The sequence below is a fragment of the Eumetopias jubatus genome, unplaced genomic scaffold (genome assembly GCF_037043125.1).
Source record: "Eumetopias jubatus isolate StellerSeaLion01/CBP00866 unplaced genomic scaffold, mEumJub1_p1.0 scaffold_8, whole genome shotgun sequence".
Taxonomy (NCBI): domain Eukaryota; kingdom Metazoa; phylum Chordata; class Mammalia; order Carnivora; family Otariidae; genus Eumetopias; species Eumetopias jubatus.
In genome coordinates, this window is record NW_028274814.1 from 6,566,066 (window position 1) to 6,592,004 (window position 25,939).

The following is a 25,939-nucleotide window of genomic DNA, read 5'->3' on the forward strand; positions in this document are numbered from 1 at the left end:
ACGCCGTGAGTCAGGGGCGGACGAGGGCGGCCTGGGAGGACAGCCTCGGCTGGAGGCACCGCGCTCACTGGTGCCCTCGGGTCGGGACGACGCGCCCCGCTCCGGGATCGGTCGCCCTGGCTCCAGCTTCCGCTGTCGCCAGACCTCGCCGTCCCGGCGCCCTCGACTCCGGGGAGGGTGGGCCACCAGCGGTGCACTGAGCCGTCTGGGGGCCGCGGCTGCAGCGCTCCGCCCGCCAGGTAACCCTCCGTTCGGGGGCTTCTGGGTGTCTTTGTGGTGGCAGCCCTCCAGGGTGCCCCGAGGGTCCCCACCCTGAAGCGCGGCTGCCCCGGGCCGAGGGGCGAACTCCCGGGCTCCCGGAGGTGGGGGCGTGTCCGCCTTGCGCGCTACTGCGCTTCCGCGGTTCGCGCGCGTCGCGGCTGCCGCAGGCACAGCTGGAAAGCACCTTGCGCAAGGGTCTCACGCGGTGCAGACTCCGACTCCTCCCCCTTCCTCCTCCTTCCCGGATCCCTAACGCGCGAGCAGTGCCGGTCCGGGCAGTGCGCGGGGACACAGAGACCCTCTGTCACCGTGCCTCCCGCCGCATACACCGACCGGCCTGCTGCACTCTCCCCGCCGACGCCGGTGAGTGCGCCTCGGAGGCTGGGGACCCGGCTGCCGCCCGCCCAAGTCGTGGGGGCTTTTTATAATTTATAAGCCCTTGGTAGGCTTCCCCGGCTTTAAAGAATAGGAGGAGGGGAGTGGGGGCGGCGGTTGACGGAGCAGAGAACTTTTTGAATAGCTGAAACTTAATTTCACGCTTATGTAACCCGGACGCTATTCTGTGGCTAAAGGGTCGTTATAGCAGAACGTGAATGGTGGGCTTTCGGTCTAAGAAGAAATGTTGGGGGAGGGGAGAGATTATTTCACGGATGTTTCCCGGTCGTAATGTGATATCAGGACTCCAAAATTCTTCTAGTTCTGGGAGGAGAACGACGATTAGACAGAAGAACGGCGTGCACAGAGATTTCCCCAAAAGTTAATAAGGAAGGCCAGGAACTGCCTTTAAGAGAAACGGCTATTTCACTTTTGGAAAGACATTTTGGCACGGAATAAAGAACCCCTACTAAAAACAGGGAAAGAAACACAACTACAGTTGCATTAGGTATCTGTGGCCTATGTCTCATGTATTTGCCAAGTAGAATATAATCTGAATCCAGCAGATGCCCCCAACTCTCTGAGGCGTTGAGGTTTGTATGCAGTACTTGCGACAGCTGGCCCTTAAGGCCTTTTTCTTACAAGGAAAATTGGATAGTTGAGGTGTCTAGAGGTTTTGAAGCAGAGTGGCTGTGCTCCTATATAGCTAGAATGTGTAATTCTGGGGCTTTTGGAGAAAAAATATAATAAGAGATATGCCCTGAGGGGCAACGTACTATTTTGGCAGAAAAATCTTTTAAATGGGAAGTAACCAAAGGTATAATTATCCTTTGTTAGGCAGAGGTTTATATCTATAATCTTGGCCTTTTTTCGTTCACACTTGCTAGGAATTTCTCCACTTCTGTTTATGTAAATGGAAGTAGCCAAGAGTGTAACATTAATGAATAAGAATAGGGTTTCCTCTTGGTGTTATTGCTGATTTCTGAAATAACTCGAAGCAAATCATTTTGACAACAGCTGCCCATTTCTCCATTTCTAAGATGGTTGTAGTTGTCTACTCCATTGTCAAGTGGGGATTTTATGAGGATTTTTTATTGTAAACTCCGTGGGGAAGAGTCTTTATTGGTAAAGTAGAATACCTTCACAATCCACAGTTTTTCTAGATGGCTACTGATCTGTATAACTCAGAAATCACTAGCATGTTGTCTGCTTAATGAAGGTCTGAAAGTGCTGAGGCTTTTTGCAGGGACATTTAGCAGGCTGACTGGTCATCAGGGTTGCTGGGGTGTACTGATTTGCGTGACAGGAGCCCTGCTGTTGCTAAGGAATTATCCCTGGCATCAGTGTCCTACACTGCCCTCCCTCCCCTCTCCCCTCTCCCCCCTCCTCCGCCTCTCCCTCAGCACATAACTTAGGGGTGTGTGTGTTCAGACCGCTTAGGCTTCACACATAAATGCTCCAGACTTTCTGCAGAACTTAAAAATCAAAACCTGTCTTTACTCACTGGATCAGCTGACTGACTTGTAAACTGTGTGGACTTTTTTTCTTTCTTTCTTGAGTCATGTTACTCCTGGGAACTTTATTTTCTCTCTGGTGAGCCATTAGCTAAGTCCTGGAGCCTTGGAGCTTTTCAGCCACTGGGGTCCTCCATCTGGCTGGTTTTGTTTTAACTTCCTTTTCTCAGTAAATTTTGCAAGCAGAAACTGCAACTGAATGGCCCAGGGAAATCAGAGTCGAATGTTCCTCTGTGAACCTAAGCAATTCCTTTCCTAACTCAAGACTCTAGGAGCCTGAATCAGTCTTCCTCAAAGGCACAGGAGATCTGTGAGGGGAGCTTCCATCGCTCTCTAGATGTGACTGGTTAACAGCTATCAAAGCACTTCAGAGGTTTTTGCTTTTTTGTCTTTGTCTCTTGTTCTAGATACAGCATTTAAAACCTTACTGTGAAGAAACCCAGGGAACAGGTAGCCGCATCCCATTTGCAGATAAGAAAGGAGGCCTAAGCAGTATCTGCAAAGCCAGGACTTCTCTGTGTTGTGCACATACCAGCAACTACGGAAGGCAGAGCTTTTTGACTCTGCACCAGACACCTTACACACCTGAACTTCTTTAAACCTCACAACTGCCCTATGAGGTAGGTGCTGTTATGCCTCCATTTCACAGACAGGGGAAGTAGAGGTGCAGAGTGGGTAAGGTGCCTGCCCAGGAACCTGTAGGCCATGAAGGAAGGGCTGGCAGTCCAGCCCAAGCAGCCTGAGTCCAGGTGGAATACCAGACTGCAGGATGCGAGAGATAGCATGCTTTCTGCAGAGACAGCTTGCATATCAGAAAATGGTTATCAAGTAAGTGAATAGTGTCCCTGGATTGCCTTGGTCTTTTCTCAAATGAATTTGGCTCAGAGGCCAAAGGTGGAGTGGTAGTCACCAGCGCTATAGGTGCCCCCCCTCACCCCCCAGGTGGAACATTTCCTGGAGCTTTGTACTTGAGCTCCTCAGATGGAGGCCTGTGGCTTTTAGCACTGAGTATTGAATGCGTTAAAGGTTTGTGCTTTCAGGAACCAGAAGCATCTTTCAGAGAGGATTTCAGGAGCACAATAGTTTAAGTAGAAGTTCATGCCTCTAAATTCTCTTTTGTCTTAAATCCTTTTATCTTTAATCCTCTGGAATGGAATTGTTCTAAAATCCTCAGCAACAGCATCATTTTTTTTTTAATCCTGGGTTTACCTTCTTTTTCTCATTTACAGATCCCAGATGTAGCGCCTGATTTGCATAGAAGAACTAAAATACAGCACTGGTTAATGTAGTTAGCTTAGCTAGCCTTACCCGTGTCTTGCTTAGGATAGATTCGGCTGTCCTGGCCTCTTTGTAATACCACAACTTCTAGAGGGTGATTGATCTAAATATTACATTAACTTTCTTGGGTCATTGAGATACATTGTACAATTAAAGAATTCTGGTCTCAAGAGGAGACAGCTGATTCGCAGCTAAAAGAATCTTCCCCTTTCTCATAGGTCGCTGGCAGGAGGATTTGAGGCTTGTGGTCCCCAGTCTAAATAAGCTGTTTAATTTATTTGCATTGGAATTATTCCTGAAACTTGACCTATCATCATCAGTTTGCTTAGATTCGAATCCATTTTACAGGCTTTTGGCTGAGGGAGAAGCAGGCTTCCCGCTGAGCAGGGAGCCCGATGCGGGACTCGATCCCAGGACCCTGGGATCATGACCTGAGCCGAAGGCAGACGCTTAACCATCTGAGCCACCCAGGCGCCCCAGTTCTTTTTCTTTAAAGTCACCCAGGGCATGGAGGCCACAGAAGTCTGTGTGGGGAGGGTTGCTCCCTTGGAGGAGCAGTAGGGTTGGAAGCTGTCAAGGGCCAGGAGCCTCAGCTCCTCAGATTTCTGAGCTGCTCTTATTCATGTTTATGTTTAGTGAAAGTTTGTTTTCAGTGGCTATAGCTGATGCCACCAGCTCAGTGAGTGAGTGAGTAAGGAGTAAGCTCTCTGGATCTCAAGTTTCCCTTCTGCAAAGTGAATGGCCGGACTAAAGGTTATCAAAGGTCCCTTTTTTCACCATCTGTCAACTTGAATTTACACACTCTTGACACAGAACCCTCATTTTATAAACCGAGGCATATGGAAGCCTGTTCCCAATCCTTTGCTGTCATTTTCCCATTGGTCTTAAAGGCAAATACAAATATGGTAGCTAACTGTTTGTCTTTTCTTTTGCAGACTCTCTAGAAAGCATAACAGTGATGGAGTACATGAGCACTGGAAGTGACAATAAAGAAGAGATCGATTTATTAATTAAACACTTGAACGTGTCCGATGTAATAGACATTATGGAAAATCTTTACACAAGTGAAGAGCCAGCAGTTTATGAACCCAGTCTCATGACCATGTGTCAAAACAGTAATCAAAATGAGGAGCGTTCAGAATCTCTGCTGCTCAGTGGCCAAGAGGTGCCTTGGTTGTCATCGGTCAGATATGGAACTGTGGAGGATTTGCTTGCCTTTGCAAACCACATATCCAACACTGCAAAGCGTTTTTATGGACACCGGCCTCAGGAATCTGGAATTTTATTAAATATGGTATGTTTTTTTCCTGATCAGTTGAGTGCTGTGTGTTCAGCTTTACTCCTGCAGCTTCATGTAAGCAGAGGGCCAGTTAAACTTCGTTTAGACTGGCTACCATATGCGACTTTTAAAAACATAGTATCTGTAAGAATCATCTCCATGTTAAAGATGCAAAAAAGGTCTTCAGTCAAAGTTCCACTTAAAGAATCTTTTCCATGTGTCACTGACAGTCGTACGAATAGGTCATTAAGAAGAATGTCTTTTAACTTAACAATTCATTAGAAAGCTCATTCATCAGGTAGGCAGAAGAAGACTTCATCTGAGGGGAATCAATACTTTATCTTTAATTAATATTTTTGAAAACTGGATTTTTTTTTGCTCCTCTCTTGTCACGTCTTGGAATGTCACAATATTAATACTGGCTAACTTCAGTTCTTGCAGAAATATGGTTTGCAGGCAATAAATAGCAATGCACAGATTCACTCTCTTTAATTGGCAAAGTATGAATGACAAATGAGATATTTCTTTAGTCATACCAAGTATGCAGATAATCCAAAATATTGTGACAACACGTTGTCACAATAGTTGATCAGATGATGTGTTTGGGTGTGCCTGGGATTCTGGCAGTCTTAGTGTGTCAGAGGTGAATGTAAATGTTGGCTAGAGGTCATCTAATCTTTTAAAAAGGACATTTTGCAAAAGAGTAAGTAGTAGCTTGCAAAATGTGCATATTGATGGAAGTGACTCCTTTTCTTTAGGTGCTAGTTTTATGTGGCAAAATGGCTAATGTAGGGGGAGGGTCAGTGTTGAACGATTGGAGTCTGGACAAACTACTTCACCTTTTTTTTTTTTTTTTTTTTAAGTAGTACATTCATTCAGTTGAAAACAACACAGTAATTTAGGTCAGCTATGTAGTAAATTGTTTTGTTAGAAACCAGTTGTGTTTAGCTCCAGCTCAATTTGGAGCAAGATTACTTTTTGCATAGTTGCATGACTTGCTTTGGTCTGGATATACCAAACTGTGTTTAATAGTTGACTAAGTACTTTACCTTGAGAATATTACTTCTTCTTATACATGGAAGTAATATTGAACTAGGAGCACTACCTAATTTTCTTAACATTAGGACTACCTAATTTTTTTAACATTGTCCTAAACAAAATATTTTTGCTTATAAATATGTAGAAACTTGCATTCATTTCTCCTGGCCCATCAGACTGAAGAGAGGTGGGCCATGGAACTTTATTGGGAATGTACAGAATAGAGCAGGAAAATTATAAGGAATACAAAGAAATAGCTTTCCTAAAGGTTTTGGAGTGGAGGAAAACAAAAAAGCCAATGCAAAAAAGGAGAGAAACAAAGACATTACAAGGAAGCGCAAATTTTTTTTATAGATTTTATTTATTTATTTGAGAGAGAGAATGAGATAGAGAGAGAGCACGAGAGGGAAGAGGGTCAGAGGGAGAAGCAGACTCCCTGCTGAGCAGGGAGCCCGATGTGGGACTCGATCCCGGGACTCCAGGATCATGACCTGAGCCGAAGGCAGTCGCTTAACCAACTGAGCCACCCAGGCGCCCAGGAAGTGCAAATTTTATCAGCAAAGGCTAGGAGTAAAATGTTGTCAGTCCCAGCTGTGGAGTCTATGCTCAATAAGTGAACAAATGCGTATTCAGGAGAAAATTTAAGAATACATATCATAAAAGCAGGGATCTTTAAAACTTTAAAAAGATTTTAATTTAAAAATGATCAAGAATATAAAGCAAGAAGTTTTAAAACCAGAGTGGAATAACAGGAGAACCTCAAAATCTGCAGGAATGCAGACCATGCCTCACTGGGAAAATCATCCCAGTGGTCGATGACTCTCGGGGCTGTGGTTGACTTTTCTGTCGCTAAGCTTAAGAATCGGATACATCCTATGACTGCTAGTAACCAATGCCAGGTCCATGCTTTATAAATAATGGCATAGGAATCGTGACTTGCCATGCTTGACCTTTGGCAGTTCGAGACAAGCCATGGTTTGCTTTTGGCTCCCACTCATCCTCACATGGTGCTCTCCCTGGAACCATCCTGTGTTCGAGATCTTTGTCTTCTTGAGGCCCTCCCCCTAAGACCCTATCAAAACTTTTCCATTCTGGGCTTCATTTGCTGCTATCTGTTTCTCTGCTTTAATAAATGATCACTCATTATCTAACAGACAGACAGGCTGGTTCCAAGGTAAAGTTCATCTATAAAGTGTATCTGCATATGGACCAAATGTCTTCATTCAAGTATTCATCCATTCACTTGCCAGACATAGGTCAGATATCAACAATGTATCAGGTACTTTTCCAGGCGCAACAGATCCAGTATGGAAGAGTCTGGGCTCTCTGGTAGCTTACTGCCTGGTGAAGGCCTGAGGCAAGTAAACAGGTGATTATAATGCCGTGTGCTACTTCCCGATAACAACTACACCCTGATTGCTATGGGGATGCTCAGACAGGGCACCTCACGTGGCCACAAGGGAAGAGAGACTGCCAGAGAGGCTTCTAAAAGGAACTGATGCCTAAGCTGTTGAGTTGGAGTCCGCCAGATAAAGGGGATGGAGAGTGGAGAGTGTTCCAGATGAGAATAGCATGTCCAAAGGCCCAGGGGCGCATAGACACATGGTGTGTTCCTGGCAGCCAACAACCATAAAGCCCATGGAGTTAATTAGACAGGGTGGAGGATCAGGAATTACAAAAATATTCTGCAACATTGGCTCGTAAAATGTTGGTCTGCACGTGTATGCAAATGTGTGCTCTCTTTCTAAAAATATTTGATAAAGATTCTACCAACATCCAGCAGGACCTGGGGAAGAAACTTTAGGAGACCAACCTAGGTGTTGCTTGGTATGAGAGTGCTATGGGTTATTTATACTCTAGACCAATTCATAACCTGAGTGGGGAATGAATAACTGAAAATGGGTTGCAAAGACTGAACTCATTGGTGATTAGATGGGGAGCTGGAGGGCCCCAAAGGGCTCGCTCATAGATACGGGTGTGAGATGTGGGAATGCTGTTCCTCAGGGGTTAGTCATGGAGTCCTGGCTTCTCAGGGTTGGAAAAACCTTAAAGATACTTGAGTCAAGCCCTCTGTCTGATGCTTACGTCACCCTGATCATCATATTCGATAATTGTTGGAACATTTTGGTCTGTGCCTGAAAATCTCCTTTGACAAAGTTTATCACATACTGGGGCATTTAATTTCATATTTAGCTAATTCTCATTGTAGGAAAGTCCTCCCTCGTAATGCACTAAAGTCTGTCTCTGACTCTCCTTAGCCCTAGTCCTACTTTTTGGCCATAAAAAGGGTATAGATGTTGAGTAGTGTGAGGATGAAGGCCCATGAATTACAGTGCCTGGGTATGTATTTCAGCTCTGAGATGGATTAGCTGTGTGACTTTGGGCTAGTAACCCCTCCATGGCTCAGTTTACTCATCTGTAAAATGGGTCACATCATAGCACTCACTCTGTGGGGCTATTGTGTGGGACAAATAAGGAATGCATGGGACCTGTTTACACAGAGTGAGTGTTGAAAGAGTGCAAGCCATTGTGGTAGTTGCTGTTGCAAATAATTGTTACTCTCCTTGAGGACGGTCTTTCCAATACTTTAAAACTTGCATGCTCCCCACGTCTTCTCGCCTCTGTCACAAACACTTCTCATTGTGTCTGCTACTTGTCACCGGAGGGTTGCTTTCATCCTCAACCTGGGTTGCACCCTTGGAACTCAAGCCCGGGTCAGTGTCTGCCTTACAGCCCCGAACTTGAAGCATGGCAGTCCATTGAGTAGGAAAGAGCCACCTTTGCCTTCGTTCTCGATAACATGCCTCTAGATAATAGCCCAAGGTTCTATTTGTGTCCTAGCAGCCATACATATCCTACAGGTTCTTTATGGAATTTATTCCTATTAAAGTACTTAAGAATTTTTCTCAAGGCCTGCTGCTGGGCCCAGCATTGTTTAGTGTCACTAGTCTGGAGAAGGAACTCAAAAGCCTGCTTATAATGTCTGCACTTGATGGTGGCTTTGGTTAAGCCGAAGAATTGGCAGACACGAGCAGCATAGAGTTCCATAGGATTATTTGGTAGGGTCCCTAAAAATAGGAAAAGAAGGGGGGTGGGGAAAACCATTGCAAACCCAAAGAGGGAAGGTCTAGGGCCAGGGGAAGAACCGGGGACTTTGCAGAAGTGCCTACTAGTCTGTGGTCGCCTATCACACTGAATGTGTCGGGGCCTATCATCAAAGGAGAACCTGCCTTTGGAGGCGTGTCCCCAGAACATGGGAGCTCGTAAGACAGGAATGAAGGAACTTGCAGTATTCCATCTAAAGAGGCGAAGGCTGAGGTGCTCAGTGACTTGTAAATGTAGGCTTTTAGGAACTGGCTTTTGATCCTGGCTAAGCTTTAATTCCTGTCTTCTGGAAGATAGAAGGCACACAGGAGATGGCTTTGGGGGTCAGACAGACCTGAGTTCGAATCCTGACTTTGTCATGGCCTAGTGAGTTACTTAACCTCCTGAAACCAGTTTCCTCTTCTGTAAAGTGGAGATAAAAATAGTTCTTACCTCCCAGGATGGCTGGGAGATCTAGATGAGAGCTGAGCACAGTGCCTTCCTTATAATTAACACTCATTGTATGGCTGCAGTGACTCTTCTTCATCCCTTGGGTCAAATTGGGCTATGGCAGATTGAGTTGGACAAGAGTAAAACGTACACGAATGAAACCCTGAGTGGATAGCTGGAGCCGAGGTGAAACAGGAGATGTAAATACTTAATAACGAGAACGAGGCAATGAGCAAGTATGGTTGAGTGCTGTGGGTATGGTTCTGTCTACATGTGGCAAGGGACTGCATTTATCATGTCCTTAGTGTGTTGTAAAAAGAGGACTTCAGTAACTTGAGGTGACACACTTCTTGAAAGGAGGTCATATTTCAAACAAGGCAAGACCCTGGGCTGTGGTGCTTCTTCATTTTCCTGCTAGGGCTCCACTCGGGGGCTGGCTCAGGGGAGTGCGCAGGAAATACTTCATTTTAAATGTAGTGACTTCACATCTCGAAGGATTGGAGTCTCCTCCTCTTCATTCCCTGACTAAGAGCACGTGCATCCATTTGTGAGCAGTAATGGAGCCTGAATGAATAACCCTGGGGTTATTACAACTATTCTCTTGGCAGTGGCCTGCTGAGGGGCCCGCACATCTGCCAATGAATCAGGTGGTCATTCTTTTCCCATGTGGTCTGCATTCCCCTTCAGCCTTTTCTGCGCTTGAAATAACTTAATGTCACTTGGATAGTTTCACACTTCCCGAATTCATAATCTGAAGTCGTAAAGTTGCTAATTACACGGAGGCAAACCTTGTATTGTTGAGACCCTGTTCCCCTTGAGAGAGAACATGGTAAACATATTGTAGGCATGTGCTCCAGGTCATAACTCAAAATAACACATCTTATTAATTTATTCTCATATTTATCATTATAATTCTTTCTTTCTTTCTTTCTTTTTACTCTTAAAATTGAGATATACTTTATATGCAGTGAAATACACAGACCTTAAATGTCCGGTTTGTTGAGTTTTGACAAAAGCATCCACACTGCTCCCAGGATATATGTCTTAATTTTTGAGTCAACTGGTTTTGAAACCACTTGTTCCCAGTGTTGGCCTATTCAGGAGCTCTTGGAGGTTAAGGGTCATCTCTCTCTCTTGTTCATAGCTGCCCTCCTCGGCACCAAACACAGTGCCTGGTGCTTTTTATGTACTCAGTATATACTAAGTGAGCAAGTAGATGAGAAATAATTCTGCCCCTTACTTGATTTATGCAGCACTTTCAACTCATAGCTCTGGCATAACACCTTATTTTCCAGAATCCTCTACGATCATCAGTTTATTTCCACGCTCTCTCTCCGTATGCGTCATGTGTGAGTAATAGCTATGCGGACTAACAGGTTAGCACATTATAATTGGAAACGAGTCAACTTGCAGGCACAGTTTGTATTTATGCAATCTTTATTTTCAGCCTTTTGGTCACAGTAGTCATGTTCCCTTAGATAAATAATTTTAAAAATTTTGACAATTAATTACTCACCAGGAGGTGGAATACGATCAGGTCTGACCAGGGACGTGTTTCTGTTACATGCTTTCTCTGGCTTGCTGAAGCTCTAAATATAGTCTCCCTACACTGTTAGGAATTACATAACAGTGACATTAATTTCAAACACTGCGCTGAGGAATGGGATCTAAAGTAACCAGTTTCTAAAGGTGTGTCTTTTTGATCTAAAGTAGCCAGTTTCTGAAGGGTGTGTCTTAGAAAAGGAGTCTGCTGGAATTCTCATCCTCCTGCCTGTTTGTTTTGTTGTAGGTAATCACTCCCCAGAATGGACGCTATCAAATAGACTCTGATGTTCTCCTCATCCCTTGGAAGCTGACTTATAGGAATATTGGCTCTGATTTCATACCTCGGGGGGCCTTTGGAAAAGTGTACTTAGCACAAGATATAAAGACTAAGAAAAGAATGGCGTGTAAATTGGTATGTACTTTATAACCAGACATCCTGCGCCGTATGTATGTGTGTTTAGCACCGTGGCTCTTGTTTGTTGCCATTTGATTGGATCTTAGGTAAGGGCGCCCTGTCCGAAAACATCCTTCTTTTTTTTTTTTGGACTTGCTTGCTCCCTGGGGTTCAGCCCCTAAGTCTGTTTAAGTGCATAGTTGGTTTTAATCTAGTTTGCGTTGATAAAGCAGAAAACGCTGCTGGCTTCTACAGCAGGACCTTGGATAACATCATCCCTCTTGCGGTAGGGTGGAGTGGAGGGGAGCTCTCCTGCAGGAGCAAATCTGTGTGCTGCTCTTTTATTCCCACCCACAGGGGAGGGAACCAGGCAGGGAAGCCAAGCTGGGAAAGCTGCAAGGCTTCACAAGACTGTAGATTAAAGGATTGAATATAAATAGACCAATTATTGCAAAGACCCTGTCTCTTCTTAAGTAGCCATTGCTGAGGCGTCCCTGCTTTGGAAGGCTGCCGAAGCTGGACACGTACACACCCTGTGACCCAGCAATTCTACTCCTATAGGCACACACCCAAGAGGCATGTGCACGTGCTCACCAAAAGCTATGCATGACTGTTCATCATAGCACTCTTTGTAATAGTCCCAAACTGGAAATTCTCCAGATGTCACAGTGTGGTATATTTACACAGTGGGATACTGTACAGTGAAGAGACCAAATGGTTTACAACTGTAATAGTGTGGATGAATCTCATCACCATATGTTAAGCCCGAACAGCCAGATACAAAGTAAGTTCTACTCTATGAGATTCCACTTCTATACAGGCCAAAAATAGGCTAAACAAATCCGTGCTGTTGGAAGTCAGGATAGTGGGTGCCCTTGAGGGGCAGTGACTGGCAGAGGTCAGGAAAGGGTTTCTGGGGGGGGCTGGTGGAGTTCCATTTCTTGATCTACATGGTGGTGACATGGGTGTGTTCAGTTGAAAATTCATTGAGTTGGATACATAACCAGTTTTATGCATTTTGGTACGTCTGTTTCACTTTAAAAGTTTTTAAGAGTGCTCAAAAACTAATGATGTACTGTATGGTGACTAAGATAACATAATAAAATAAAAAAGTGATCCATATCCATCAAAAAATAAAAAGTAAAGTTTTTAAGAGTTCAATAAAATAAACTCCCTTTTGATTTGCTGAATCTGGCCATAGTGTATCTTATTGTAATTAAAAAAAAAAAAAAGACCAACAATAGATTGGCCTCATTTGTTCCTTCATAAAGATTTGCTAGAGTATCTGTTCTCAAAAGAAAACAAGGAGATATTATAATAAGCCATTTGAAGCTTGCATTTAGAAGAGACACGTTCCAACTCTTTTAAGAGACTCTAGTGACATTTTAGAAAGGTCTTAGAACCAAAATGTCCTGTTTTACAGTTTCATCACAAAAGGCATGAAAAAAGAACTTTGCAGGTTTGTTTTCTCTAGAGTACTTACATTTAATTTTTAAGCTGTATTTTTTTCTTAAAAAGAAAACCATGTAAGATGATTAACAACACTTAGCAGATTCAAAAGAATGTAGGTTGAAGAATGAGATCTCTTTCCTTGAGGCAACTACTGTGAATGAGTTCTTATACATCTTTCCAGAAAATTTCTATGGACATGGGTCATGTATAGCTTAAAGAGATTTTTACAGATGGGAGCATAATGCATGTACTTGTGCATCTTGCTTTCTTCATCCGACTCTGTATTTTGGAGACATTACATATCTATCTGCACTGAAAGATCTACTTTTTTCTTTATTAATGACTTTTGATTTTCCTTAGGATAGATTTTAAATGCATTGCCAGAGCATGAGCAATATAATGTCCAAAGACATTATATTACTTCATAACAAGTGGAAATATTGAAAAGACAACCTAAAATCTAGGTGCCATAGAAAGTACATGCAAAATAGATGGGAAATTATCTCTCTTTTGATTCAATTACAAATAATTCTTTGGTTGGATTGCTACATTCTAAGTGAAAATAATATTTTACATTTTGTCCTTATTTTCTTATTTTGAACTGTTTACCTAAAGCTGATGTAATGTAAAAGCAGGTTTGAACATTATTTTAACTTGGCAGTATAATTTCATGCAGATCATGATCTCCTTGAAGGCATTTATTTGCCCTCTGGTTTGTGAGTTGACCTATCTCATATATATTTTTGTCTAGAATCTTACTGGTATTTTTGTGTTCTAGATCCCAGTAGATCAATTTAAGCCATCTGATGTGGAAATCCAGGCCTGCTTCCGGCACGAGAACATCGCTGAGTTATATGGCGCTGTGCTCTGGGGTGAAACTGTGCACCTCTTTATGGAAGCAGGCGAGGGAGGGTCTGTTCTCGAGAAACTGGAGAGCTGTGGACCAATGAGAGAATTTGAAATTATTTGGGTGACAAAGCATGTTCTCAAGGGACTCGATTTTCTACACTCAAAGAAAGTGATTCATCATGATATTAAACGTGAGTTACGTTTGGATGTGTAACCCCTTTGGCTTAGAGACGAGTTGGACAGGAGGCAGATGGGCTCCTCTCTTCAGTCTGAAGATCCTCGGTGGTGGAGAGGAGAGCTGCCCTCGAGGGCTTTTCACCTTCCTCCCCTGTGCTCATGCAACGTGTTTTAGCACCAAATGCCAAAGACCCACTATCAACCTTACTATTTAATGCTACATTGAACTAACAAAACTTTTACTTTAAAAAAAATGGGTATTTTACTTTTTCATTTTTGGAAAGTGGCATGATAATAATATGCTTATATCTTAGGATTTGAAAGTCCAGCTCCCGAGCATTATTATATTTTTCCAGCTTTATTGAGATATAGCTGGCATAACATTGTGTAAGCCTAGGGTATATGATGTAATGATTTGCTATACGTATGTATTGCAAAAAGATTACCCCAATAGGCTTAGTTAACACATCCATCACCTCACATAGTTAAAATCGTGTGGGTGTGGTGAGAACTTTTAAAATCTACTCTCCCAGCTACTTTCAAATATATAATACAGCATTATTAACAATAGTCACCATGCTGTGTATTACAGCCCCCCCAAACTTGTTCATCTTATCACTGGCAGTTTGTATGCTTTGACCGCCTTCACCCATTTCTGCCCCGCCCGCCCCCCCCCCCCCCCCCCCCCGGCAACTGCGATCTGTTCTCTCTTTTTATGAGTTCGTTTGTTTTAGATCGCATGGACTAGTGAGATTCGTACAGTATTCGTCTTTGTCTGACTTCTCTCAGTGATTTCGCTTAGATCTTCAAGGTTTCATCCATGTTGTTGCAAAAGGCAGAATTCCATCCTTTTTTGTGGCTGAATAATATTGTCTTATACGTGCACATACACACACATCGTATTTTCTTTATCCACTCATCTGTCGTGGACCCTTAGGTTGCTTCCATGGCTTGGCCATTGTATCCTGAGCGTTCTTAGTGTGTGCAAGCATTTACCCCCGCGCTGGCTGCGCTCTTGGCACATATGAAGTGATTTTCACTGGAATTCTCACCCGTATTTATCCTCCTCTTTTGGATATAATATAGTCATCTCGGTAGGGAGCACATTTCAGTCTGTTCTGATTTGGGACTCATCATTTCAGGTGATGTTTTTATTTTATTTATGGGTATACAGACAATTTTATCCTAAAAAATGTCCTCTTTTTATAGCTAGCAACATTGTCTTCATGTCTACAAAAGCTGTTTTGGTGGATTTTGGCCTAAGCGTTCAAATGACTGAAGATATCTATTTTCCTAAGGACCTTCGTGGAACAGAGGTAATTCTATTCCCATAGGAAAGGTCAATAGCTTTTTAAGAGTAAAATTTAAAAATGTTCTGGTGTTGTTGCAGAAAGGACAAAAAAGGGGAGGAAAACCATTGCATCAAATGTTACTATTCATTGAAACATATTTAATGAGCAGTTGTTCTGTGCCAAGTACTAATTTTAGCATTTTATTTATTTTTTATTTTATCTTATTTTTTTAAAAGATTTTATTTATATATTTGACAGAGAGACAGTGAGAGAGGGAACACAAGCAGGGAGAGTGGGAGAGGGAGAAGCAGGCTTCCTGCTGAGCGGGGAGCCCGATGTGGGGCTCGATCCCAGGGCCCCGGGATCATGACCTCAGCCGAAGGCAGACGCTTAACGACTGAGCCACCCAGGCGCCCCTAATTTTAGCATTTTAAATTAATTATATTATTTAATCCTTGTTATCATGCTGTTATTAGTAAATACTGTTATTGTAGGCAAATACTATTATTTACAATAAGGGAATAAGCTTGAAGAAGTTAAAATAAATTGCCCAAAGTTACTCAGCTAGTGACAGATCTGGGACTTAAACCAATTTTTTTTGGAGACTAAATTCTAACTACTATGTAACTTTTTAATATAACTAGTATGTATATTCTTAGTATAACATATATATATATATTATTGTTTTGGTTCAATTAAAGTCATAATTGTCATAGTCGTTAATAATATATATTGAGGAACAACAATATTTTAGGCTTATCTTTAATTCTAGAGAGCCTATAATAAACTTAAAATTTATTATAGCACAAATAAATTGTATTTAGAGATACAAACTAGCTCTAATATTTATTTCATTTGTGAAGCAAAAGCAAAACCAAACCACAAACTTTTCTGAATGTAAATGAGTTTGTGAGGAATGCATTCATGGGTTTTCAAATAATATATTTAATTTAACATATACATGATTGGGCTGAAGAGTGGATTCATGTAGAAGCATCTATTGAACATCGCTATGTGTCAGGCTGTTGTGCGTATCGGGAGCACTGGCCAGGGGTCAACAAGGACTGTGGACTTGGTGGTACTTCAGCAACCCCCACTCTTTGGTGAGAGGACCTATTTTAAATTTACCTGAATTATTAAAAAAGCAACAGTTTAGTTCATGGTAGATTATGATGGGCATGGGGTTGGATGCAACTGGGAAGGTAAATGTGAGTGGAAGCTGCCTCCCCGGCCCATGCTTAACTATCAGACCCTCCCAGCCCCGTGCCCTCTCTCTGCTCTAAGTGCCCCCAGCAAATGGAGGGAGGGCACTGGCTGTGCCTTTTCCTTAAGATTACCAGGTCAGGGGGCACCCGGTTGGCTCAGTCGGTTAAGCATCTGACTTCGGCTTGGCTTATGACCTCAGGGTCCTGGGATCGAGTCCCAAGTTGGGCTCTGCGTTCAGTGAGGAGTCTGCTTGTCTCCCTCTGCCTCTACCCCCCCCAATTAAATAAAATCTTAAAAAAAAAAAAAAAGATTACTAGGTCAGTCTTAGTATTTAACCAAATGACAGCCCTTAGTCTAGCTCGTAGATATATTGCACTGAACCCGATTGCAGTGCAAAAACAAGCAAACAAATAATCATCGTCTGAAACTAAAATTGTATTAGTTTTTTCTTAACTCTCTCAAAGCAAAAACTCTCCTGGGAAGCAGAAGAAATTGCTAGTATTACTGAAGTTATTCTGTAAAAGACTTGAGGAAGGATCCTCGATAGTTGTCTTTGAGCAGAATGATATTTAGAAGAGAAAACTCTAGACTTCTTTAAAAGAATGTTTTAGTCCCCAGATCTTAAGAATACTTCACCGAAGCACAAAATCTAATAAGACTTAATGCTTATGACATGTTTTTTTTGGAAAATGTTTCAGCATATTTTGGCATTAGTCAGAAGTTCAGATATGTGACATTCTACCCTTTTTCCTGGAGCCAGTTTGAGAAACAAACTATTTATGGTATTAAAGATAGAAAATACCTTTCTCTTCCCGGCAGTGTGATCAAATTGAACATTTTGCAATGGCTGGACAAAGAATTGTCTTCCTTGGGATTCTCTAACAGAAAGAGAATGTGTGCTTGAGCATGAGATAATAACATAGTGTTTACTCCTAAATAGTATTTTGGATTGAGTTATTTTCAGCAAATGTAAATTGCTTTTTACAAAGCACTAAACTGGCTTTGATGTTGAGCGTTATAAACTTTCTTCAAATCAGCCTGCATTTACTATCCGTATGGTGCTCACCAGTCGAAGTTTGATATTGGTGTGAAATCACCATTGAAAGCTTTCAGTGAGCTTATTTTAACTCTTCCTAGTTAAAGAGCCAATAAGATGTTGCTAGTTAAAGTCAACCATGTAGACTTACTTTCCTTTGGAACTTGATCACTTGACTGCTGAATAGCTGTAGATGATTGCTGATCCTTGCAGTGTAGCTGGTCTCCTGTGTTTGATCTCTCCCAGCATTCATATTCAGAACATTATACTGTAACCATAAAATATAAGCACAGTGTTAATCTGGCATATACTTAACTTACTGTTTTTTAATTACATCATACAGAGAAAGAATAATGAATGTAAATAGCTAATTAGAATTACCTTTTTTTTTTTTTAAGAGAGAGAGGGAGTGGGGATGGGGGGGAGATGGAGAGGGAGAGGGAGAGAGAATCTTAAGTAGGCTCCACACCCAGCACGGAGCCTAATGTGGGGCTCGATCTCACGACCCTGAGATCATGACCTGAGCTGAAATCAAGAGTCGGTTGCTTAATCGACTGAGCCACCCATGCGCCCTTAGGATTACTTTTATAGCGTGATTCTTTTTTAAAAGTTCTTATTTTCCTCTGAGCCTGTGATTGGGCTTACTTGATGTAAGTTAACATGTCATCATCACATGCACGTGCACGCTCATGCACACACACACACGTGACACATTTCTAATAAATGTGTTGAGAGGTGAAGGCCTTGACCCCCGGACATACAGGTTGCCTTGCATGGTTCCCACCGGGCCTATTTCATGCTTGCAGTCAGCCAGCCTGAAGAGTTCTTGAACACCATGCCCCGTTGCTCTGGCTCGGGTAGAGCCTACAGAAGCAGGAGCTCTGAGCCATGGAACACTGGGGGATCTGCGTTCCGTGGTAGGGGGTGGGGGAGGAGCAGCTACGCCACCAAGTGGAGAGAATGCTGCATCCCTAAATGTGCCATCCCTGGGGGCCTCCAGAGCCCTGTATACAGAGCTGCTGTGGGTTACACCAACAGTAAATACTTTGCCTGCTCTTTGCTTAGGAGGGCAAACAAGGGGAGAGGAGGTACACTATCCTCTATGGACAACTAATCTTTCCCACTGCATGTGTTTAACTTTGTGATTATATTTAGTAAGAAAGTCTGTGGGGATCCAAATGCTCTGCCTTCACTTCAGGAAATGTTTGAGAACAAGGAGCTCAGTTTAGCCTGTTCGTTCAGACAGACAGACAGAATGAGCAAGGGAACAAAAGCAAGCCAGCCAGGAAGTGTGTTGTAGGATGGTGTTGAATATGGTTAGGACGGGGAAACTGGGAAATTTTCCCAGTTTTTGTAAGCAAATTTTTTTTTTTTTTTTTTTTTTTTTTTTTACTTACTGACTCTGAAATATATTCCCGGAACACTTACCCCTTTCTCCATATTCAGACGGTGGGCAGCATAAACATTTCTTAATGTAAAATATTGATAATTAAGATTTTAACTACTGTATCTGTACCAGCCATAAATACAGATCATGGGTCACCAGCATTTGCTTGCTTTTTCTTTCTTTTTTAAGTTTATAAGCAGAGACTTCTTAGGAGAACTATTTCTGAAACTAGCCCTGCTTTTCCAGCCTGAAACCAATTTTAAAATGGCATGCGTTTAATATTTAGTCACCGGGCTACGTGGTAGGTAGAAATAAGAAGTAGTTTGTATAAATGACCAATTAGGACCACTTTTACAACATTACACTCGAAGTGCTTCTCTCCCATGTGATTGGTGTTAATACCCAGTGGATCTCTGCCACATTTTATCATGGCAGATAAGTAGAGGTTTGGCAATTTAATGAGAAATGTGAAGTGAAGATGCGTATTTGTAGTATTCATTTAAATATTGAAAGGAATTGTTTTTTTTTTAAGATTTTATTTATTTACTTTTGTGCTTGTGCATGAGAGAGCATGCGTGTGTGGGTGTATGAGTGGGAGCGGGCAGAGGGAGAAGCAGGCTCCCCGCTGAGCAGGGAGCCTGATGCAGAACTTGATCCCAGGATCCTGGGATCATGACCTGAGCTGAAGGCAGACGCTTAACCGACTGAGCCACCCACGTGCCCAGAATTGGTGTTTTAATAGAGAAGTTAAGCCTCGGTCAGTGCCTTCCAGAACCGTGATGAGTGGGTGTTCTACTCATCATCCACCCATCAACTCAGATGGGTTCTTGGCTGCAGGCCCGTGGCTGCCCGGTCTACCTATGTGTTCAGTATGTGGAAAAAGAGTGTTCTTTATTAGGCTGCAGATACACCTCAGGCCAAAGCTGCCTGACCACCTCCTCTGCCCCCCAAGGGTGTCCCTCTCCCCAGCTTCAGGGAGCATAGCCGTGACATGCTCTTCTGAAGGGCTAAAACGTGCAGTAATATGGTAAAGGTGGATGAGCCAGCTTCCAGAAATGGATGAGGGAAATGGACACCCCAGGAAATGGGGGAGAGTCAGACTGATGTTTTCTCCTTCTTTTTTAGATTTACATGAGCCCAGAGGTGATCCTATGCAGAGGCCATTCAACCAAAGCAGACATCTACAGCCTGGGAGCCACACTCATCCACATGCAGACAGGCACCCCGCCTTGGGTGAAGCGCTACCCTCGCTCAGCCTATCCCTCCTACCTCTACATAGTAAGTGGGGCTCAGCCGGGGCTGAGGGCGCAGGGGAGGTTCACCTGCTCAGGAGAGCTGCTGTCCCTCCTGTAACATACCCGAGTGGGATGATGTGAACTAGTGACTCAGGAGGCGAAGCTGAAAGTTCTTCCTACATGGAGGAAAGTCCCATTCCTGCAAAGAAGGCATTGCTCTTGCAATGGGAATTGGCTAAAATGTGCATTGGGCATATATGCTATTCTGTTATTCGTGCCTCATAAAATGCCACTTAGTAGAGTCTGAGTAGCATAAATCTCTGAGCCAAAGAAACTGTGTATATGTTCTTTGAACACTTTCATAGAAGAGATATGAGATTATAGATCCCCAAGCCAGCTTGGATGTAATGAAACATGCCACTTCCATTTTACCACTGGGAGATCACAGAGCAGATCCTTCCCCTTTACAGCACAGTGACCCTTGAACTTCATTCACCCAAAGGATGGGTTTAACTCGGGGTGATTATGGAATTAAAGGGAAACTCGTGTAAGGGCATGACTGTATTCGCTGCAGGGCGTGTAGTGGGAAACAAGTAACTTTCCAGGTCTTGTTCACCAGAACACTTGAACTGTTGAGGGTGTATTTTCATACCGTTGGTGGTAAGAGAGCTGGTGTGTTGCTAGATCCACAAGCAGGCGCCCCCGTTGGAAGATATTGCGGATGATTGCGGCCCTGGCATGAGATTGCTGATAGAGGCCGCCTTGGAGAGGAACCCCAATCACCGCCCGAGGGCAGCAGACCTACTCAAACACGACGCCCTGAACCCCCCCAGAGAGGATCAGCCACGCTGTCAGAGTCTGGACTCTGCCCTCTTTGAGCGGAAGAGGCTGCTGAGTAGGAAGGAGTTGGAGCTTCCTGAGAACATTGCGGGTATGGACACCTGCTATGTGCAGTGCCCCTTGCTTCCCTTCTTTCTCTGTCTACCTCAGACTGCCGACGCTGGTCACGAAAGGGGTGGAAAAAGAATGCCGTGACTTCTTGAGTGCCATAAATTGTCTAAGAAGTCTCAGCAAGAATGTTATTTAGCAAAAGCATTAAAAAAAAATTGGCTAAGTGACCAGCAAATCATAACATGTTTCAACACAAATGTAGGTAACAACAGTCCTTGAGGATCGCCTCTGACTTGCTTTTTTGCACTGGGGAGTATCATTTGCCTTTAAAAACAAATCAAGCCTGGCAGTCTTGCTTGTTGGTTCTGCACAGGGTTCTATTTCATGCAATTACAGTAAGTCACGCCAGTCCTTGGTTGGAGACATCAGGGCACTGCTCCTGCACAGATAAAATATTGAATTTGAAGTCAACTTGGATTTTTGTCTTCCTCTGCTTAAAATCTCCTTGCCAGCTATGAATCTTTCCCACTTAGCAAAGTCAGTACACATTCCAGGAACATTGAATATGCACGGAGAGGGTTTCTATTTTTATTACTGAAATCTGTGGCATTCTTAATCCATTTAGGTCCAAACCCAGATGTCAAGCCTGGAATGTTTATTTGCATTTCATCCTCTTGTCTGACTTTTCTGTATTTAAAGAGAACCATCTGGGGTGTTAGAAAACATGCCAGAATTTCTAGCTAATTTCTTGTCCTCATTGACTCTTTTTCGAACCCTTTCGTCTATGTCATATTACATAAACTAGCCCACAGTCTATTACTCTAAATCTGTAGGTTTTTAATTAAACCATAGCTTGAATGCTGTTTGATTAGGGCCAAGTGTTCGTTGTTTTTTTTTTTCCCCAGAAAAAAACAGGTATTTATTGTTGAGCATGTCACCTGGTCATTAATTTTAGTTTTTTCAATGTTTCCCTTTCCAGATTCATCATGCACAGGAAGCACTGAGGAATCTGAGATGCTAAAGAGGCAACGTTCTCTCTACATAGACCTTGGGGCCCTGGCTGGCTATTTCAACCTTGTACGGGGTCCACCAACACTAGAATATGGTTGATCGGTGGCATCATTTGCTCTAAATAAGACTCAGCACTGGGCTCCTGGAAGCTGGTTCTGCTGACTCTACACCGGGGCTCTGTATAGGGAATCGGCCTCTGTATAGGGAAACAGATAAGGGCTCCCGTGACTCATGAATGTGACTCCACGTGGCTCCCATGGGTTTGATTCGTGAAGCTGCCTTGGTAGCCCCCAGTCTAAAGGTTCTCATGTCTCAGGTGGTGTAACTCAAAGGAAGTTGAGAGTTCATAGAAGGATCATTTCTGGTGACTGATTCCATTCACTGTGCACTTTGCTCAAAATGTTGTAAATACTGAGAATATCACAAGGATAATGTCTTAGCCTGAAATTACTATTCTTGGTTCTAATTTAAGGTTGAGAACTTCATTTAACTCAGATAATTGTTTTGTATATATTGGTGTATATTATATGATAACTCCTTGAGCCTTTGTAGGTAGGTTCTAGTATAAATTAAAGTCATTATATTTTGGGTGAATAGAATAATTTGAATATTATAGCAATAAGCTGGACTAGTGTCTTAAAAATGGCTGATTATTTAGGAGCCATCTGACAGCAGACCACTAGTGACAGGTTCTGTTATGTTCCTATGGAAACATTTTGTACTGTATATGCTATGCTTAAAACATTTAAAACATGATGTTTTGAATGTGGATAAAACTGTGTAAACCACATAATTTCTGTACATCCCAAAGGATGAGAACGTGACCTTTAAGAAAAATGGAAACATTTCTAAATTCTTAATGATGCTACTTTTGTAACTCTTCTGACTACTTTCTTCTAAGCATTTGTGTATTAAAATAGCATACTGTGTATGTTTTATATCAAATGCCTCCATGAATTTTTCTTACCTATACATATATTTTTACTGTTGTGAATATGTGAGTAGTCCCACTTAAAGTATGTTTTTACATCATGCAAATGAAACCAACACTTTTATCCAGCATAATTGGTCAAATCAACCGAATAAACTCAGTATTTTATCTTAATTCTTGGAAAGAATGTGATTCTCAACTGGGACTGGGGGTGGCTTATGGGGGTTGGGATATAGGTTGGAGGAGAACGTGTATCATGAGGAAGCAAAGAACACCTGAGAGGTTTGCAAATTGTTCATAAGCCCCTCTTCTGTTGCTGCAGCCTTAAGCCATTGTTGTCTGGATTACGCCATGTCCCTCTGGCGCGTGGGCGCAGAAAAAGAATTGTCAGCCACCGGTTTAGGCTAAGTGTGGTTCTGTTTTGCATCTTGTTTTTATACATTTATACTACCTTTGAATATATGCTTGTCGGTTCTGTGTCTGTTGTTTGTCAAGTTAATAACTAACTTGTCTTGGGGGCGCCTGGGTGATTCAGTTGGTTAAGTGTCAGGACAGTGGTTTATGGCTTAGGTCCTGATCTCATGGGTTGTGAAATGGAGCCCCTCATTGGGCTCTGCACTCAGCGCAGAGCCTGGCTAAGTTTCTCTCTCTCCCTCTTCCTCTGACTGCCACCCTGGCTGTTTGTGCACTCTCTCCCTAAAAAAACGAAATGAAATAAATAAAATAACTAACTTGCCTTGCAGAAGGTAAATTTTAATCCCGAACACAAATCCTGATGAAAATTGTTGGATGGGAGTTGGATTCAGTCGTTCTCTGAGCAAACCGTATGACGCGCTTCTATGTGTGTTACCTAAAGCCATCCTTGGAATCCTCACAGCACACGCATGAAAGATGGACCGTTGTCTCCGGGTTTTTTCAGAGGGGGAGCTGAAGCACAGTGAAGTAGGTCACTTTATGCTTCAGATCACAGAGCAGGTAAAGAGACAGAGCTGGTCATGGAAGCTAGGACTTTCTACCTCTAGTCCCCCTTTTCTTCCTCATTGTGCTCCTGGCAGGTGATAGACCATCATAGGTGGTGGATTGTCTTGCTGCAGAGAGCCCTGTGCTCTCGCTGGGATTCAGATCTCCAAATAAGGGCAGAGGTGGCTTCATCACCAACCTAATGAAGCTTCAGCCTCAGGGCCCCTCGCTTGCCTGGGCGCCCCCATGGCCCTGTGCCTGCATCTATATTATCCTACATCGGCTCCAACAAAACCTGGACCTGTCCCTGGGCCAAGGTGTACAACCTTTGATGATTTTCATGAAAAACCGAAACAGTCAATATGAATTGTTTAGTTAACAAATTCCATTGGGAGAAAAAACATGCCTTTTAAATAAATTGGAGCTCTCATGGAAAGATCTGGGAATGTTTGCCAAAAGATGATCAGGGGCGGTGGGGGCCGAGAAAGCGGTCTTGAGGGCTCGCAGGGCACGTTTGGGGCTGGGCTCTGTGTGCGGGGCACCTGCAGAGCTGTTGACCTAGGAAGCCAAGAGCTGCAGCCTGGGATGGGCCAGCAGATAGAGTCAGATTAAGAGAAGAAGGAGGCCCTGAGCTGGCCCTGAGGGAATCCGTCATTTGCTTCCTGAGAAGGCAAGCAGTGGGGGCTCTCAGGCTTTTGAGTGTAGCTGGGACAGAATGATCACATCCTGAAACCTGCTTCTTGCCCCCCTGATAATTCCTGCTTCAGGCAACAAGGCTTCTGATTATGTGCGGACATTGAAATGCTTCATGGAAGACAGACTGGACGTTTCTGGCTTGGGTCTGGAGGTCATCATGTCTAAGCCCCTTGTTGGATAGGGTGGTCTCTAGATAAACTTGCTGGTCGTCACGTGGCACATGCTGGAGCCATGCCTTCTGATTATCACTCCCCACCTTGTGCTTGCCTTGGGGTCTGTATAATAACCTGAAACAGGTCAGGAAGAATGCCTACCAGGAATTTGCTGGCCCTAGTGGGGATTTGCCCAGCCTTGGACAGACAGCTCTCATCGGGGGTCAGCCAGCGCATCCACACCTCTGGAGCGAAGGTTCCACCAGGTGTCTGCCCTGGTGCCGAGTGCTGCAGTCGAACTTGAAGTCCGAGGCATGGATTCCTGTCAGCCCCCGTGTTCCTCCCTAGTGCATGCCTGTTATCAGACCGTCTGAGCCAATCAATCTTTTCTTTTCTTTTTTTTAAAGATTTTATTTATTTATTTGACAGAGAGAGACACAGCGAGAGAGGGAACACAAGCGGGGGAGTGGGAGAGGGAGAAGCAGGCTTCCCACGGAGCAGGGAGCCTGACACGGGGCTTGATCCCAGGACCCTGGGATCACGACCTGAGCCACCCAGGCTACCTTAAGGTAGACGCTTAACGACTGAGCCACCCAGGCGCCCCGCCACTCAAATCTTTTCTTGATAGCAAATGTCAGTCGTATACCTCAATACGGAAACCGGTGGCTGTGTACAGACTTGCTGTGATTTCAAATCCATGTTTTGAAAGCTCCTTATGGACAATGTTGTTTGTGTTTGAACTTGCTTTGAGTAACTTATTTTGATCAAATGGTTTTGAAATCGGATATTAGGACTTAGTTCTCGAACTCTCACACCTGGAGCGGAAAGGACCATTGTGTTACTGACACCACAGTAACGGCTGCGGTGTCCTCACTCGTTGGAAAACCAAGAGGTTTGACCAGCAATTCGAGAGGGATCCGGCTAGATAAGACTACTCTTTGCTGATCTAAAGAGCTCTCCAGAGATCTTGAGACACCTGCTTCTGCCGTGGCTGGGATAGTCTCGGTCAGTAGGGCTGACAGTCTCAGGAAGAAGAGGGGACATCTACTCCTACCTTGGTGAGCCCACTCCTTGTAGCCCGTGGTGCAAACCATGGAACAGTCTCTGGACCAATAACCTTCGGAGCAGCCCACCTTGCCTTCCAACAACGGCCCCATCGCCCGCCAGCTCCAGGCCGCAGCAGTGAGGGACCTACGCGGGCAGCTGATAACCGGCTTTTAATTGGAAGGCCTGACTACTCCACTGAGAACCAACTTGTACAAAGGTACCCCTCAACGAAATTTGGACTGTATTTCTTTCACCTTCCCGTTGCCTGGAACAATAGTGTAATTTATCTGTCATTGGTTTGGAGTATGTTATTCCTTTATTGGCTTATTAAGAGGCATTATCTTGTATGCTATTGGCTTGTGAAATATTACTATTATGAATTTTAATTCCCGTAATGAG

General features: G+C 43.5%; 1 protein-coding gene across 4 annotated transcripts; it reads left to right on the forward strand.

Annotated features, from left to right (window-relative positions):
• On the forward strand, window positions 1-25,939 carry MAP3K8 (mitogen-activated protein kinase kinase kinase 8). Of its 4 annotated transcripts, none has more exons than XM_028120934.2 (9): window positions 167-239; window positions 2,558-2,770; window positions 4,364-4,722; window positions 11,069-11,236; window positions 13,449-13,710; window positions 14,906-15,012; window positions 19,743-19,895; window positions 20,537-20,783; window positions 21,723-25,939. In XM_028120934.2, the coding sequence occupies exons 3-9, from the start codon at window positions 4,387-4,389 to the stop codon at window positions 21,851-21,853; spliced, it is 1,404 nt and encodes a 467-aa protein (XP_027976735.1). In that variant the 5' UTR covers window positions 167-239; window positions 2,558-2,770; window positions 4,364-4,386; the 3' UTR covers window positions 21,854-25,939. The 4 variants fall into 4 exon arrangements, with proteins under 4 accessions (XP_027976737.1, XP_027976735.1, XP_027976734.1 ...); XM_028120933.2 differs by lacking the exon at window positions 167-239 and adding an exon at window positions 516-624; XM_028120936.2 differs by lacking the exon at window positions 2,558-2,770 and having other exon boundaries at window positions 1-239.